Consider the following 14,928-nt stretch of genomic DNA (forward strand, 5'->3'; position numbering starts at 1 on the left):
ATTGTAACATCTCGAGGGAGAGGAAGATATGGAAGGGGGTCCAAGGTTCGCAATACTCAAATGACTCATGATCACTCTCCAGTTCTACCCATCTAAGATACTTATATTGAGAAATTACCTATGCCTCTGTAGCATTTTATTTCTCACACTGCTGACGTTCAACCCGACGGTCATTGTGGATTCAAGGCAATAGCTGCACTAATTCGGTATAGTGAAGAAGGTTGGTTTCAAGTATGATTCGAGCTTATAGAAGAGATTCAACAAAATAAGGATATATATGATCAACTTTATCCAGATCGAAATTTGGTAGTCAATCTATTATTCTCATTAAATTGGTTAGAGCCGTAGGCACCAGAAATGTATTAGATGGAGTTTATGCCTTTGAAAATTGTCATTGCATCAATGTATAATTTTATACTGCATACATTTGGTGAGAATGTTGGTAGTTGTTTTACTCACTTGTCATTAATAACTCCTCCAATTCTAAACTAAGAGTGTCGAGAAATAGCTATTGCCCATGTTGGTAATCACTTCGTGCAAATTTTCTTACATCCTCATTACCTTGTACCACCCATTCAAACATGGTGGTGGCAACATTCATCGTACGAAGATAAAGGATGAGTCACTTGTTATAGGGCACATATTCATTTGTAGTACGAAGTAATAGGTACATTACTAAACTCGTCGAGAGTAGAATTTGGAGGCAATATTGATTAAAATTCTATTTTTATATATCTTTGTGTATTTATTTTTGTGTATTATTACATGTACTCTTCGTTTGAAAAAAAGTTTATTCCTAAACTATAAATGTATTTACTATTAATTGTTAGTATTTTTGTTAGTTTCATATATATAATTTTTATTTTGATCAATATTTTTACACTTTTTTAAATTTTTATAAATAATAATTTCTAAAATCTACAACTAAAAAATAAACAAAAGATTACAAACATATAATAAAAAATTTATTCAAAAAGGAAAATAAAATTGATAAAAATTAAAAAACTAGTTAAAAAAACAAAACCAATAAAAAATAAACAAAATTTTTAAAAAAAGGAAAACGAATAAGGGCATAAGAGTAAACAATTCTAAAATTTGAGATGGAGCCAAGAAGGAATCGTGTTAGAGGGGTGCTAAAAGCACCTCTCTCTTTTAAAATGAAAATATATTGAGATGATTTTTTTTTTCTCAAATATTTTTACAACAGTAGAGGATAATAAAATTTTAATAGCAATTTACCAAAAAGATGTGTGTATGTTTTTTAATTTATAAAAAAAAATATATACTATTTTGTTATTTATCAAAGGACATACCTTTTTACAGTGCTCTTCTCATTCTACCTTCCTGACAAATTTAACTACTTTTTCTTTTTATTTTCTCTATCATTTCTCTCCTTTTTTCTCTTTCCTCATATGCATGCAACATCTAATCTCTTTCCTCTCTTATTTTTTCTTTCCTCTCTTCTGTACGCTGATTCTTCTAAAAATATTTGAACACTCTTGAGAAATCAAAATAAATAATGGATAGTATATTTGAACTTATTGCAACCCCAAAAATCCACAGAAATTGAAATGGATATAATTAGAGCTCTCTAGGTCTATCAGTGGATTTTGGATAAAATCCACGTTGAGCCTGATATGATTCCATATCAGACTCAACGTGAAGAATTTTGGCGATTCTTTCTTTTTATATTTTAACAACTTCGAGAAGTCAAAATAAATAATGAATAGTATATTTGAACTCCTTGTAACTCTAGAAACCCACAGGAACTAAAATGAGTGCAATCGGATTTCTCTAGGTCCATCAGTGGATTTTGATCAAAATCTTACTGATGGACCTAAAGATAGTCAAAACCTACTGATATACCTAAAAATCTCTGATTGTATCTATTTCAATTCTTGTGGATTTTTAGAGTTGCAAAGAAATTAAATATACTATGTATTGTTTATTTCGACTTCTCGAGGATGTTAAAGTATTTTTAGAGGAATCGGCGTACAAAAGAGAGGAAAGACAAAAGATAAAATAAAAGAGAATAGATGTTGAATGCATAGGAGGACAAAAAAAAAAAGAAAAAAAATGATAGAGAAAATAAAAAAAGAAAAAAAAATAATAGAGAAAATAAAAAGAAAAATAATTAAATTTATTAAAAATGCAGAATGAAAAAAATAGTAATGTAAAAGATGTGATATTTGATAAATAATAAAATATTTACATTTTTTTTTTTGATAAATTTAAAAATTTACATACAAGATGGTAGATTGCCGTAATTTTAATTTTCAGATTTATGACATTATTTTAAAAGCACGTGATCACAGAAATGTGAAGAATCCATAAGTTAACACGGTAGCAGACAACAAATGTCAAATATATATATTTGTTTATTTATTTTTTGTTGTTGTTATAATCGGAACCGGTGGGGCCCGATTTGAATGCCCAACCGACATCGAGCGGACGATTAAGCCCTGTCATCTGCCAATCATAGAGCTTTCCCTGCGGACTAGTTATACTCCTTCCGCCAATGCCGTCTAGCTTCATGGGAGCGCAAGGAACTAGCTTTGGGTGCGGGAGTGTTGCGGACATCACTGCCCTCGGGAATCGGGATGAAAGCTGCGGACTCCGTCCTCCACCGGTGTCTCTCGCCGCTGCTCTTTCTTGCGGTCATCGTGCTCTCGTTCAACCTGATCTACCGCGCCGCCACGCCAGCCATTCTCGTTCCCCCGACCTCTCTCCGCGTCGATATCATTGGCGCCCCTCCCTTCGTCCCGAAGAAGCAGTTGGCCCCTTCCGACCCGCATCCGAGTTCAAATCCCCGGCCGGAGCTTCGAAATGAACCAGCGAGCTCTGTTCCCCCCGCCGTTCCTCCAGATCCGTCACCTTTGCTGCAGACTGCTTCAGTGAGTTGTTTTGCCTCTGTTTTGCCCCCTCAAAAGATGCGTTTTTTCTTCTAGGGTTTCCGATGGGAATGACGTTATATCGTGCTGCCAGGAAAGCCAGGAGATGAGGCTAGAGAGGGTTCTGAGGGAGGCGGCCACCGCAGACAACACGGTGATAATAACCTCCCTGAACGCGTTCTGGTCCACTCCCGGGTCCGTGCTGGACGTGTTTCTGGAGAGCTTCCGCACCGGGAAAGGGACCAGAGAACTGCTGAACCACCTGGTCATCGTCGCCGTGGACGGCAAGGCGTACGAGAGGTGCGTCGCAGTGCACCGACACTGCTTCGACTTCACGGTTGAGGGAGTGGACTTCTCCGGCGAGAAGGTGTTCAACTCGCCCGAGTACTTGGACATGATGTGGGCGCGGCTTGATTTTCTGCGCCTGGTGCTTGAAAAAGGCTTCAGCTTCGTCTTCTCGGTGAGTTCCGCGACCTCTCCTCTCCATCTACTGTTCGTGCCATTAGCAGGAAGAAAAAACATTCTTTTCATTTATCTCTTGTCAATCCATCCAAACACTTTTTAATCAAAACAAATAATACGATTCGGCAACAAAATAAAATCAAATGATTAATCTCAAGATCCAAATTTTCTGTTTTTTTTTATATTGATTATTTCTAGTTAAGTTAATTATTAAATCTATCATGTAGTTTATGATTTGTGGCTCCGTATGCAATGAGACATCACTGATGAAGCAGACCTGGCAAAGTGCCAAAACACCACAGAAGGATTGTCGTTTCAGCATATGCTTTTGCATCTATTACTCTATGCAATTTCTGACATTAAACTAATAATGTTCCTTCTTCAATTGCTTTACAGACCATCCAAGCTGTAACAGCTTTAAAATTTTTAAGTCCCTTGGAAAACAATAACATTGGCACATTGCCAGATTGTCGTAGTTTGTTTTATGTAATTGCAGACTTAACTGAGAACCTCCAGGACCATACAGAGTTGCAGTTTGCACATGGATTAGTAGATTTGTTTTAGCTAGATATTGTATGATTCATATGTTTACTAGATAGACAGCATTCATATGCCTTAGCCGTTTAGCCTGGAGGATACTACATGAGTTACCCTTCAAAACAATTGAATAATAAGCATTTGGCTTGAACTTGAGCTGAAATTTTAAATGTCGATGAACAAGGATATTTTGTTCTTAATATGGAAAGAATATTTCAGGAACAGATCTAAATCAAGCCTTCAAATTAGACAACCTCTTCACAGGCTAAATGTAGAGAACAAGATGTGAGTGGTTACAACAAAATTGAGATGGCCTTGTCTTTTGCGAGATGTTCTGTAAAAATTGGAAATATAAATAGAAGATTAGCATTGTCCCTTTGGCTGATGACACTCACAAATTGAGAAATTTAGAGTAGCCTTTATACATTCAGAAGTCATATAAGATTTCATGGTTGTGTGTATTTGTTTGAATTATCTTGTTCATAATTGTCTTAACCACTTGAGGTCAACAAATGGGCAATGGAAGCCTCTGGTACCTTTATGATATCGATGAACCGAAACATATTATGCTTTTCTAGAGTTAGGACAACATTTTTGTCTGATGCTGAAACAAAATCAACTGAATTGCTGATTTTGCTGCAGGATGTAGATGTAATGTGGTTCAGAAATCCATTCCCCTATTTCTATCCAGATGGAGATTTCCAGATCTCCTGTGACAATTTCTTGGGTGATCCTACCAATCTAAAGAATTGGCCAAACAATGGATTCAATTATGCGAGACCCAACAACCGAAGCATAGAATTTTTCAAATATTGGTACTCCTCGCGTACCAGATTTCCTGGAGTTCATGAGCAGAATGTGCTTAACATTATCAAGTTCGACCAACATACTCAAGACATAGGAGTGAAAATAAGATTCCTCAGCACCGAGCGCTTTGGAGGGTTCTGTGAGCCAAGTAGAAACTTTAACAAGGTGTGCACAATGCATGCAAACTGCTGTATCGGGTTGCACAGAAAGATCAATGATCTAAGAGCAATGCTTGATGACTGGAGAAAGTTTAGATCTCTGCCACCTGATGTAAGGATATCTAGCAATTTCTCATGGAGTGTACCTCAAAGTTGCAGGTAAACTTCAAATCCCTTCAAAACTTTTTGTAATTCTGATTGCTTTCTTCAATGCTAGATATCTCTTAATTGTGATGCCTCCCTTTATGTCTCATACGTGTCTCTTGCTACAACTCGATTATGATGCAGAAACTGTTTTCAATTGTTTTGTTGCTAAACTTGCTGTCTCACACTAAATGCATTTCTGATTGCAGAATACCACCAGGTTTTTTCAGCAAGAAGGAAAAGAAACCTTAACTCACATTATGTTTGACAGCATTCATTCTCCTGTTAACTCAAAAAGAGAAAAAGAAACCGAAATCAATTATCATCCAACTCTTTTCCTAGATGAATACCGCAACAATCAAGCTTTGGAATCAGGATATTTATCAGGTAAGGGAAAGCAAAATGCTAGGGTTCTATGGTGCTCATTTTGACTGGCTGATGCCAAATACTGTTGTGTATCCTTTGCCCCATGTTAAATCTTGTGTCATATTTTAGCTGCTTGTTTGCAGACAAGATACATTGTTGTCGGGATCATGTAATTTTCCATTACTAATGAAATGAGAAGCTTTGTCATGCAGCTCTTGTACCAGAGATTTTAGTATTAGATAATCCAAATTGCTCATGTCTTCCCTAATTCCACGTACTGATAAATAGCACACATGCACATATCAGTTTCCTCACATTACATCAACAATTTCCTTCTTAGGAACAAGTAATTAAATTTGGGTTTCTTACGTGCTTTAACCACATGCCATCCACGAATCTTGAAGAAAAGCTCCACACAAAATCTCGGCTCCTCTTCGCTTGCTTCCTTGTTCTTCTTCCACCAGCCGCCTTCCCCACTCCATTCTCCATCAGCCATTGCATGGCCGTCAACCTCTGCTTCTCGCCGTCCCATGCACTCCTGATCTTGCTGTCGGACCCCAACTTGAGACCTCCCACATGAACGCTCTCTAGCTTGAACCTCCTCTCCTCTAGTGCTTCGCCCTGGTCCGTTGGAGGGACTGCTTGCGCCGTGGCTATGAAGGGAGCCCCTACTGCTTCGTACCCCCTTACTGGATCTCTCAGCTGAATCACCACTAGAATTGTAGCTCTGTTGCAGTTTGTGCACCAATCATGGGGTTTAACGGTCAAATTGAGTGTGTCGGCGGGAGGCAGAGCTTCTAATGGAGCTTCTTCATCGGCTATCTCCGCCTGGACTTTCAGCGCTTCCACTGCCATGGCCTCTATCTTCTGCAGGGCAATGCATAGGACTTCATCCAAGGTCACTGCTTCCTCACTTAGACTAGTTCTTCCTTTTCTCCCCTTGTTCATCGCTGTAGCCATCTTCTTCGCCATGGCGATCGACCTGGCCGCGCTGGAGCTTGCTCCTTCCTTGTTCCTGCCGGTTATTATGGCGGATGCAATACCCTCGAACGCCACCTGCTCTGCCGTCTTGCCCACCAAATCGTCCATGGCTGCCAAGGAGAGCAGTTTGGAGCAGATCTCTTCGGATGCTACCCTGCGGAACACTTCAAACCCACTCGTCGACTTCTCGTCTTCGACGATCAACTCTCTGGAAATTTGCATGGCAAGCTTCGGAGTCTCTGTTCTTGACGCTGGTGTATTCAAAGGATTCATCGATGCCAAGTAGCCTCCATCGCTCGTCTGAATTATGCAACCCAAGTTCTTTCCAAGATCTGGAACGAGGTAAATTGGAGTGAGATTAGCAAGGTCGTTGTGCTCGTCATACTGGGGCTCCTTATGATCTCCGATCTCGAGCAATTTGAGGAACTCCCTCGTGACTAATTCCTCCTCTGTGTCCAATCTAATAGGCTTTGTTGTCTCCGTAGCGTCCGCCATTATCAGCATCTCGAGCTCTTGAAGCTCCTTTGCAATCAAATGAAGCTCCTTTGCTCTGCTTCTTTGAGCGCGGTCATGCACCACCTCTTTCACGACCTCGCTCGAGACGCTAGAGGTCCTTGCGTTGTCATTCTCCGACGCCGCTATCTCCACTCCCTTGTCGATGACTTCAAACTCGGGGAGGTCGAGGTCTTCTTTTTGATCAAAGATCAGTCCTTTGCTTGCTTCGAGGTCTCTCGCAATGCCGCTGTTTGATTTGGGCGAGTACTGTGTTTGTTTGTAGATGCCGATGCCTCCGTCGTCCATGATCTGAAATGCCAGCTTGAGTGCCATCTCTCCGCCGGCAGCCGTCCCGGAGAGCGGGAAGGCCACGTCCCACTGCCGGACGCGGTGCCCCTCCAAGTTCTTTTGGATGGACTCTTTGACCAGGGAGCTCAAGTCAACGGCGGCGGCCCCCAAGTCTAGGTGAGGCGCGTCGACGGCGATAGCGGAGATCAGGAAAAGGCGGGGCTCGAACCGGAGAGGCTTCCTGGTGCCGACGCCCCCGGCGTAGTAGAGGTGGCACCGGAGGAACAGAGTCTCTTCGAACTCGGCTCGGCCCTGCGCCGCCTGGGCGGGCATCGTCTGGAGGGACCCGTCTTTCGTCTCCTTCTTCCGGACGGAGACAGAGAGGCGGAGCCCGTCGACTGAGTCCGGCAGATGCCGGAGCGCGACGACCTCAACGGAGAAGAGGCATACTACTCGGCGCATGGAGAGGTGAGCCAGAGCGCGCACAGGCTTCCAGTTCCATATCCCCCGCCGCCTCTCGCTGGACTCGGTCGGTTCCTCACCCTTCCCAGGCACGCCGTGTGGGGTTTTCCGTCCGAGTGCGAGCCAGGCGGAGGGAGACTCTTGTCGGGAGGAGAAGCTTCCAAGGTCGTACCGAGAGGCTTCTCCGACGATCTGAGGTCCGCCTGCGTACACCCCGCGGGCAGATGTTGTGTTGGAGGAGCGGGGCAGGACGAGCGAGGCAGCGCGGCGGGAACTGAGAGTCTTGGAGAGCGATCTGTTCAGAGTTTCGAGCTCTCGGAGGATTTCTGCGTCCTGATCCGCCATCGAAGAAGCTTACTAGATCAACCTGTCTTGGAGGAAGAAGCTGAACGCAGAATGCTTTATATATATATACACATATAACATAGAGAAATTCATTTTGCCCCTATACTTTTATCTGGATTTTAAATTTCATCCTCAGATTTCAAAATATTTCATTGTTTATCTTATATTTTATAAAATAATTTTTGAAAAATATTCTTGAACATTTAGTTTTTAAATATTTTTATTTTAATTTTAAATTTTTTTTCTGTTTATTTCAAAAATTATATTTTAAGAAGTTAAAATCAAAAGTATCTTAATCATATCTTGTACATTATGAGTAGTAAAATGTAATATTTTAAACTATTAGAGTTAAAATAAGAAAAAAAATAATTAGTTGAACTATGAGGGCAAAGGTGTCAATGAAGTGCGCGGTGGTTGTTTCCAACGAGCGGCGCGGAGACGCATCAACGTGGCGGTAACAGAGCGGTAACAGAGGTCGTCGACGTTGGCGCATTAATGAAGAGTTACTCCTGCATGGATTCTGGCAATAGAGCGTGTCCTCGCCACCCGCCATTGACGCAGGGGAGAAAAAGCTTGCAGTCCAGAAACCTAGTTGACGAAACGAATCCTGATCGAGCCATTAATTCCGTTCTCTCGCGATTCAACGGTGAAGCTCTTCGAAGAAAAAGTGAAGCATCAAGTTGTTGCACTGGCGATTGCAGTTCTTCTCAGGAGCTCTGAAGCGTGCAGACATTGTCTTCATGTTGCCTGATCAGTCGTTCATATACTTTACTGAAACTGCACCACTTTTTTCAGGCAAAAACGTTTCGTTTTCTTTCTGTCTTTCTATCTTTTTCTTAAAGTTTCGAGCAAAGTGTTCATTAAAGTTTGTTGGGAGCGCCTTTGTTTTTTCTAATCATCATATATGGGGTTTTCTAATCAAAAGTACATCCCATCTGTCCTAAAATAACGTAACTATCCTCAGATATATTACTAGGCATTAAAACTAAGTCAGTTATGCAGTTATATGAATATGATAAATTTATATTAAATCTTAATTGTTATAACATGACAAGTTTGACTTATAGCATCTAGCAATTATAATGGAAAAAATTTGGTCTCCTCAGGACGATGCGATGATTAAAACATGGGATATTGTCACATAAAGTCTTGGGGTCGAAACTCGGCGTGACCGAGCATAACCTCCCCCATGTCTTGGCCATTTGCACTAATGGCTAGTAGTCACCCGTGTTGGCCTAGGGACGGGTTGACGGGGGGCGCTGGGGGCGAGCGAATCGCCTTTTTGCCACATCTAACAATTATAACGGTAAATGAATCAAGTATTCATGAATAAATTTGATATTCTACTTGATAAGAATTTGTTTAGTATTCATGAATAAATTTGATATTTTACTTGATAAGAATTTGTTTATATTTATTCAATATACATAAGATTAATTAAATAAATAAGCTTGAATAGCTCGTTAAACTAAACAAATAAATTTGAACACATATGTGTTCAGCTTGTTAATGTTCGTGAATAATATTCGTAATTAAACAACGTTTGTGAACAATATTCATTAATAAAATTCATTTCAATATGCTAAATAAATAATATAATATAATAAAATAAATAAATAAATTTAAATTATCAAGCTCAATAACCAATCAAATAACTAAAAGTTTCAAACAATCAAACAAACTTGAATTGAGAGCTCGATAATATCTAAACGAACAAAACTCAAGTCAATCTTGAATTGAGAGCTCGATAACATCTAAACAAACCAAGCTCAAACCAAGCTTCAAACAAGCTCACATTTCAAAAGTTTGGCTCATTTTAAGCTCGGCTCGGCTCGGCTCAGTTATCTTATCAAACAAGCTTAAACACCCCAAAACTCGACTCGGCTCGGCTCATTTACAACCCTAAACATGAATGTGTAGGATCGAAAGCGCTAGAAACTAGAGAGGGTTGAATAACGCTCGTACTTTTTCACTATTCGTAAAACAATCAATCAAAATAATGGAGCAGAAATAGAAAGTAAAAGAAAACAAATGCTAATACTTTATTTTTTACTTGGTTCGAAATTTGTGACGACTCCTACTCTAAGACCTACACCCGTTAAGTGTTACTTTGGACAATTTACTAATAATTCGAATAACTACAAGTATAATAATTTAAATGCTATAACTGAAATTATACTGACAACTAAGGATTAGAAGTTTCAGGCTTTCAGTCGTCAGAGTCACGTCACAGAATCGTAGTGTCATCTTTGGAGTAGCGCGCAAGAGAGAAGTTGTCAATTGAAGTTTGGTAGAAAGGGCTGCTCGAACAACTCTTTTATAAAGCATTGAGTGCCTCCAACACTATCTGAAGTGCCTCCAACTAAAGATTTTATCCCCTACATCTCAATCACGATAAACACCATAATCTGCAAATTTTATCCTTCTGAAGGCGCCTTCAAGACACTCTAAGGCCCCTTCAGTTACTCCAGGGTGCCTTCTGTTAGGGTCGATTTGTAGCTAGAAGGGGGGGGGGGGGTGAATAGCTTGTCACTCTTCGTTTGCTTGCTTTAGTGTTGTTGATTTTCAACAGATAGAACTCGAAACAAGACTCACAACGCTAACACTAGGATTTACTTGGTATTCACCTCAAGAAGAGGTGACTAATCCAAGGATCTACACATGGCACGCTCTCTACTATGAAAAATACTCCTTCTCAGTAACTACCGAAGGTGGATAAGCCTTGTACAGAACTCACACAATAAGATACAACACACACAAGAAGAAAATACAAGAATACAAATGAGAAACCTCTTCTTGCTTGATCTCTTGTTAATGAAGATGCCTCTGGACCCTTTGGAAAGTGCAACAACACTTCTCTTCCAAGCTCTAAGTCCAGCGGTGAGTAGTGAGGAAAGTCGCGTGAGCACTCGAAGAAGACTCGAGAGAAGAGATGTTGAGAAGAAAGCTCGCCACGGCTTTATACACTGCGACTCTAGGGCTCCCAATCGATTAGGCTTGCTCCCAATCGATTGCCACATGAGATGCGTGTCATCCCAGCCATCCAAAGCTCGCTACCTACGCAACGGTCATATCCCAATCGATTGGGGAGGCTTGAATCGATTGGTCGATCGATTCAGAGCACCTCTGTGCTCTACTGGAAAAGGTTTGAATCGATCGACCAATCGATTCAGCATTCTCACGTTCACACAAGAAATCCAACCCCAATCGATCTCTTGATCGATTGGCGGTGCCCAATTGATTGGTTGATCAATTAGGGACCCTTTTGTACTCGTGGCATTGCTTCCCAATCGATCGACCGATCGATTAGGTCAGTCTTCACTCGCAGCACACCTCCAATCAATCAGTGGATCGATTGGATTATGGTTTAATCGATCGGTTGATTGATTGACCTCCCTTTGACTTGATTAACTCAAGTCCAAGGTTCCCAACTCAACATCTGGTCAATCGTGACCTGTTGGAACTTTTTTGTCAAGTGTCCGGTCAATCATTTGACCCACTTGGACTTTTCTCCTGGTGCCAAGTGTCCGGTCAACTTTAACCCACTTGGACTTACTGTCTCATGCCAAGTGTCCAGTCCTCCATGACCCACTTGGACTTCCTTCTACCAGATGTCTGGTCATCCTTCACCCATCTGGATTTCATTGTGCCAAGTATCCGGTCAATCATTTGACCTAGTTGGACTTCCCAACACCAGGTGTCTGGTCAACCTTGACCCGCCTGGATTTTCATGTGCCTAGCTTCACTCACCAAGTCTTTCACCTGTCTGGCTTCACTCACCAGGACTTTCACCTTCCTGACTTCACTCACCAAGACTTTCCCACTGCCTGGCTTCACTCACCAGGACTTTCAACTGTCTGGCTTCACTTACCAGGACTTTCACCTAATCTAACTCACTAGGATTTTCCATCTGCCTGACTTCACTCATGAGGACTTTCACCTGGCTTCACTCACCAGGATTTCCCAACTGCTTAGCTTCACTCACAAGGTCTTTCACACCAAATGTCCGATCAACACTGGCCCACTTGGAGTTTCCACTTTTGCCAACCTTCGTGTTGGACTTACCCTTGCCTAACCTCCAGTTAGGACTTTCCCAGTAAAGTATCCGGTCAATCTTGACCTACTTGAATCTTTTTCTTGTCAACTTGGTAAAACTTTGACCAGAGGAGAATTGTACCAACAATCTCCCCAAATAGACGATTGCATCTGCAATCTCCATATATTGTAAAACATCGAAATCCAAATCAAGACTCAAGCTTGAGCCAACTCAAGCTTAGTCAACCTGGTCAACCTGACCTGGGGAAAATTACACCAATAATATCTCCCTTTTTGATGTTTGACAATACCTTTAAGTTAGGCTAATCTCATAGCCTCAACTTCCCTTCATGCCAAAGTATGAATGAGGATGTCCTTCATTCTCTCCCTTTCCTAGAGGGCAAACTCCCTCTTTAGGTAATGAAGGTCTAACTTAAATCCTATATTCTCGCCTTTTGGCACACATCAAAAACTCTCCTCCTGAAAAGTTACTCATACATTATTCACAACCTCACATGTTGTTCACAACACCACAATGAAGATCATATACCCTTTATTATCTTCAATGCTCACCCTTGAGCACTAAGCACTTCACAATGCTCATCCTAGAGTATTCATCATTCCAACAATGAAAGTTTCATACCTTTCATTGTATCTAATGCTCACCCTTGAGCATTAATCTACTTCATAATGCTCATCTTAGAGCATTTACAACTCAACAATGAGGATATTCACTCTCCATTATTTTTTAATACTCAACCTTCAGCATTTACTCCAACTAAGATTAATCATCTTCCATGGTTTTTGAAAAAATAAATTTTTATGTCCTTAAAGAGTAACTCCCTCTAAAGACATGCTCCAAACTTTTGTCATTGTACCAACAATGACTTGGAATCCCTAAACATTTAGGAAACTCAAAACTTGAAGTTTTGAAGTTTAAAAAATTTAATATTGAAACTAACCTTATCCTAAACTTTAACCCAGTGTTTCTTAACCATTTCTCCTTGTTTTCATCATGAAAACTACCCTTAAATATATATATAAATATATTCCAAGGGGTTATAAGTAGTTAAAGAGACTAAAAATGGCTTAAAGTGCTGAAATCAGACTTTTTCAATCAAAATCAATCTTTTCAATCAATTGGGTTGACACTCAATTGATTGAATCTGTTTCAATCGATTCAACGATCGATTCCGCGAGCTTCTGTTCACGGAGAAGCTGCCTGAATCGATCAACCAATCGATTGGAGCTCTGACTTCTTGAAATCCAATTTCAGTGAAATTCAGAAATGTCCTAAAAATTTTATAAAATTCTAAAAATCCTGAAAATTCTTGTAGACATTATTTAGGGTATATATTATCATGAAAAAATAGTTTTCTAAGAAAATACACCTTATTTTCAAATATTTACATAAAATTAGAAACTTGTAAAAACTTCAATGTTTCTTTCAAGTTTTGTGTCTAAATTTTCAATGATGATTACTATCAAAAATAGCCTTCACCAAGGTTTTTCAAAGTATATTTAAAATAATTTTCAAAACCAATTTCCAACCATGTTCTTTGGGCTCAATGCACATAACTTGTACATTAGCTTTTCCAATGATTGAAGGGCACATAACTATGTGTTGTGATAACATCAACACTCAAATAGATGCACTAAGTCAACATCTTGAATCTTGTTTATCATCCTAACATCTCACTTGTATCTAATGTGCACTAAAACACATACAAATCACCTTATAATTTTTGTGAGATGTAGATTTTGATTTTGCTCTAAACTAGAGATCATACATATCTATCTAGGCATTTTAATTTATGAACATCTACCTAGAATGTCACTTGTTAGTAAATGTCATTGTCCTTATTATAAGAAAATTAAAATAATGCATGATGATTTATGGCATACATCAACATAAGTGATTTTCAAAAGAAAACTTGCTATAACTACATGATATATGTATGACATGACATGATATTTTTATTTATTTTCCATAATATGAAAATGAATGCATAATATGATGTCATGGCATATAATGAGCAAGAAATTATGGCAATTAGCATAAATAAAATATACCTAGATAATGTATCTAAGTATCCTTAATTATTAGTTAAGCTTAAAATTAATCTAGATTGCCCCCATTTTCTCAAGAAAATGTCAAAACTCAACTTGACATTTCTTTTTCTTTTTCCTACTTAGTGTCAATTAAAATTAAGTCTAAATCCTCATATTTTGACACACTTTATTCTCCCAAAGAGCAATCAATTAATCCTTTTCATTTTCAAAGGTTAACAAAAACCTTAAAAATACCTCCAAGTGTCAACTTTATCAAGGTTGGGTTAACCACCCTACCCATTTAGAGTTGACACTCTCTAAATCCATCTAGGGTGTAGAGAATATGCTCCTAGGAACCCAAAACCTATTAGTGCTCCTTGGATGCTTTAGGTATTCACTAGAGATGACTTCCTTAGATATCTTCCTAGTGACCTTCCTCGACTTCTTAGAAGCCTTAATCACACTTAGACTCACTTAGGTCAACTCTAGGGATAGCTTCCCTTGTGACATTCTTGGTGACGTTCTTTAACCTCTTAGAAATCTTAGTCATATTAGTCTTGACAAAAATATTTCTAGGGATAACTTCCCTTGTATCTTTGACTTGACCCCTAGATCTAGGGTTGGTTTCATAACTATATGGAATCCTATGGTATGAAGCCACATTCTTCTTGGCCTTAGGTCTGTATCCCAATCCTTTACGGCCATTTGATGGCTTTTGTGTTCCTAAATTTAGGTTATGCTCATTTTACCCTTTTAGAATATTTTTCATTCTTTTTAGAGCTTTTTCTAATTTGTCAAACCTTGACCTCAAGGCTTGGTTTTCCAATCTTAAATCTTTAGATTTTGATTTTTCTATAAATCCTTGAGCATTCTTTTTCTTACGCAAGTGTCTAACATCCTTAAGG

General features: G+C 39.5%; 2 protein-coding genes and 1 non-coding gene across 3 annotated transcripts; 2 read left to right on the plus strand and 1 right to left on the minus strand.

Moving 5' to 3' along the window:
* The first annotated feature begins 2,500 nt into the window (after positions 1-2,500).
* Positions 2,501-5,588, plus strand: LOC121971053 (uncharacterized protein At4g15970-like). The gene is made up of 4 exons (XM_042522131.1): positions 2,501-2,894; positions 2,986-3,351; positions 4,533-5,014; positions 5,209-5,588. Exons 1-4 carry the CDS (start codon positions 2,601-2,603, stop codon positions 5,249-5,251), a joined length of 1,185 nt encoding a protein of 394 aa, XP_042378065.1. The 5' UTR covers positions 2,501-2,600; the 3' UTR covers positions 5,252-5,588.
* LOC121973875 lies at positions 4,207-4,310 on the plus strand. The gene has a single exon (XR_006109787.1). It is a non-coding gene; the product is annotated as a U6 spliceosomal RNA (small nuclear RNA).
* On the minus strand, positions 5,573-7,959 carry LOC121971051 (protein PLASTID MOVEMENT IMPAIRED 1-like). The gene has a single exon (XM_042522130.1). The coding sequence runs from the start codon at positions 7,934-7,936 to the stop codon at positions 5,702-5,704; it is 2,235 nt and encodes a 744-aa protein (XP_042378064.1). The 5' UTR covers positions 7,937-7,959; the 3' UTR covers positions 5,573-5,701.
* Between the last annotated feature and the right edge of the window lie 6,969 nt (positions 7,960-14,928).

Source organism: Zingiber officinale, chromosome 4A, assembly GCF_018446385.1.
Source record: "Zingiber officinale cultivar Zhangliang chromosome 4A, Zo_v1.1, whole genome shotgun sequence".
NCBI lineage: Eukaryota > Viridiplantae > Streptophyta > Magnoliopsida > Zingiberales > Zingiberaceae > Zingiber > Zingiber officinale.

Bases quoted from the DNA above. Each gene is read 5' to 3' on its own strand.
- LOC121971053 (XM_042522131.1), top strand. From the start codon at position 2,601: ATGAAAGCTGCGGACTCCGTCCTCCACCGGTGTCTCTCGCCGCTGCTC. The intron at 3,352-4,532 runs GTGAGTTCCGCG...ATTTTGCTGCAG, and splicing joins GCTTCAGCTTCGTCTTCTCG to GATGTAGATGTAATGTGGTT. The intron at 5,015-5,208 runs GTAAACTTCAAA...TTCTGATTGCAG, and splicing joins AGTGTACCTCAAAGTTGCAG to AATACCACCAGGTTTTTTCA.
- LOC121971051 (XM_042522130.1), bottom strand. From the start codon at position 7,936: ATGGCGGATCAGGACGCAGAAATCCTCCGAGAGCTCGAAACTCTGAAC.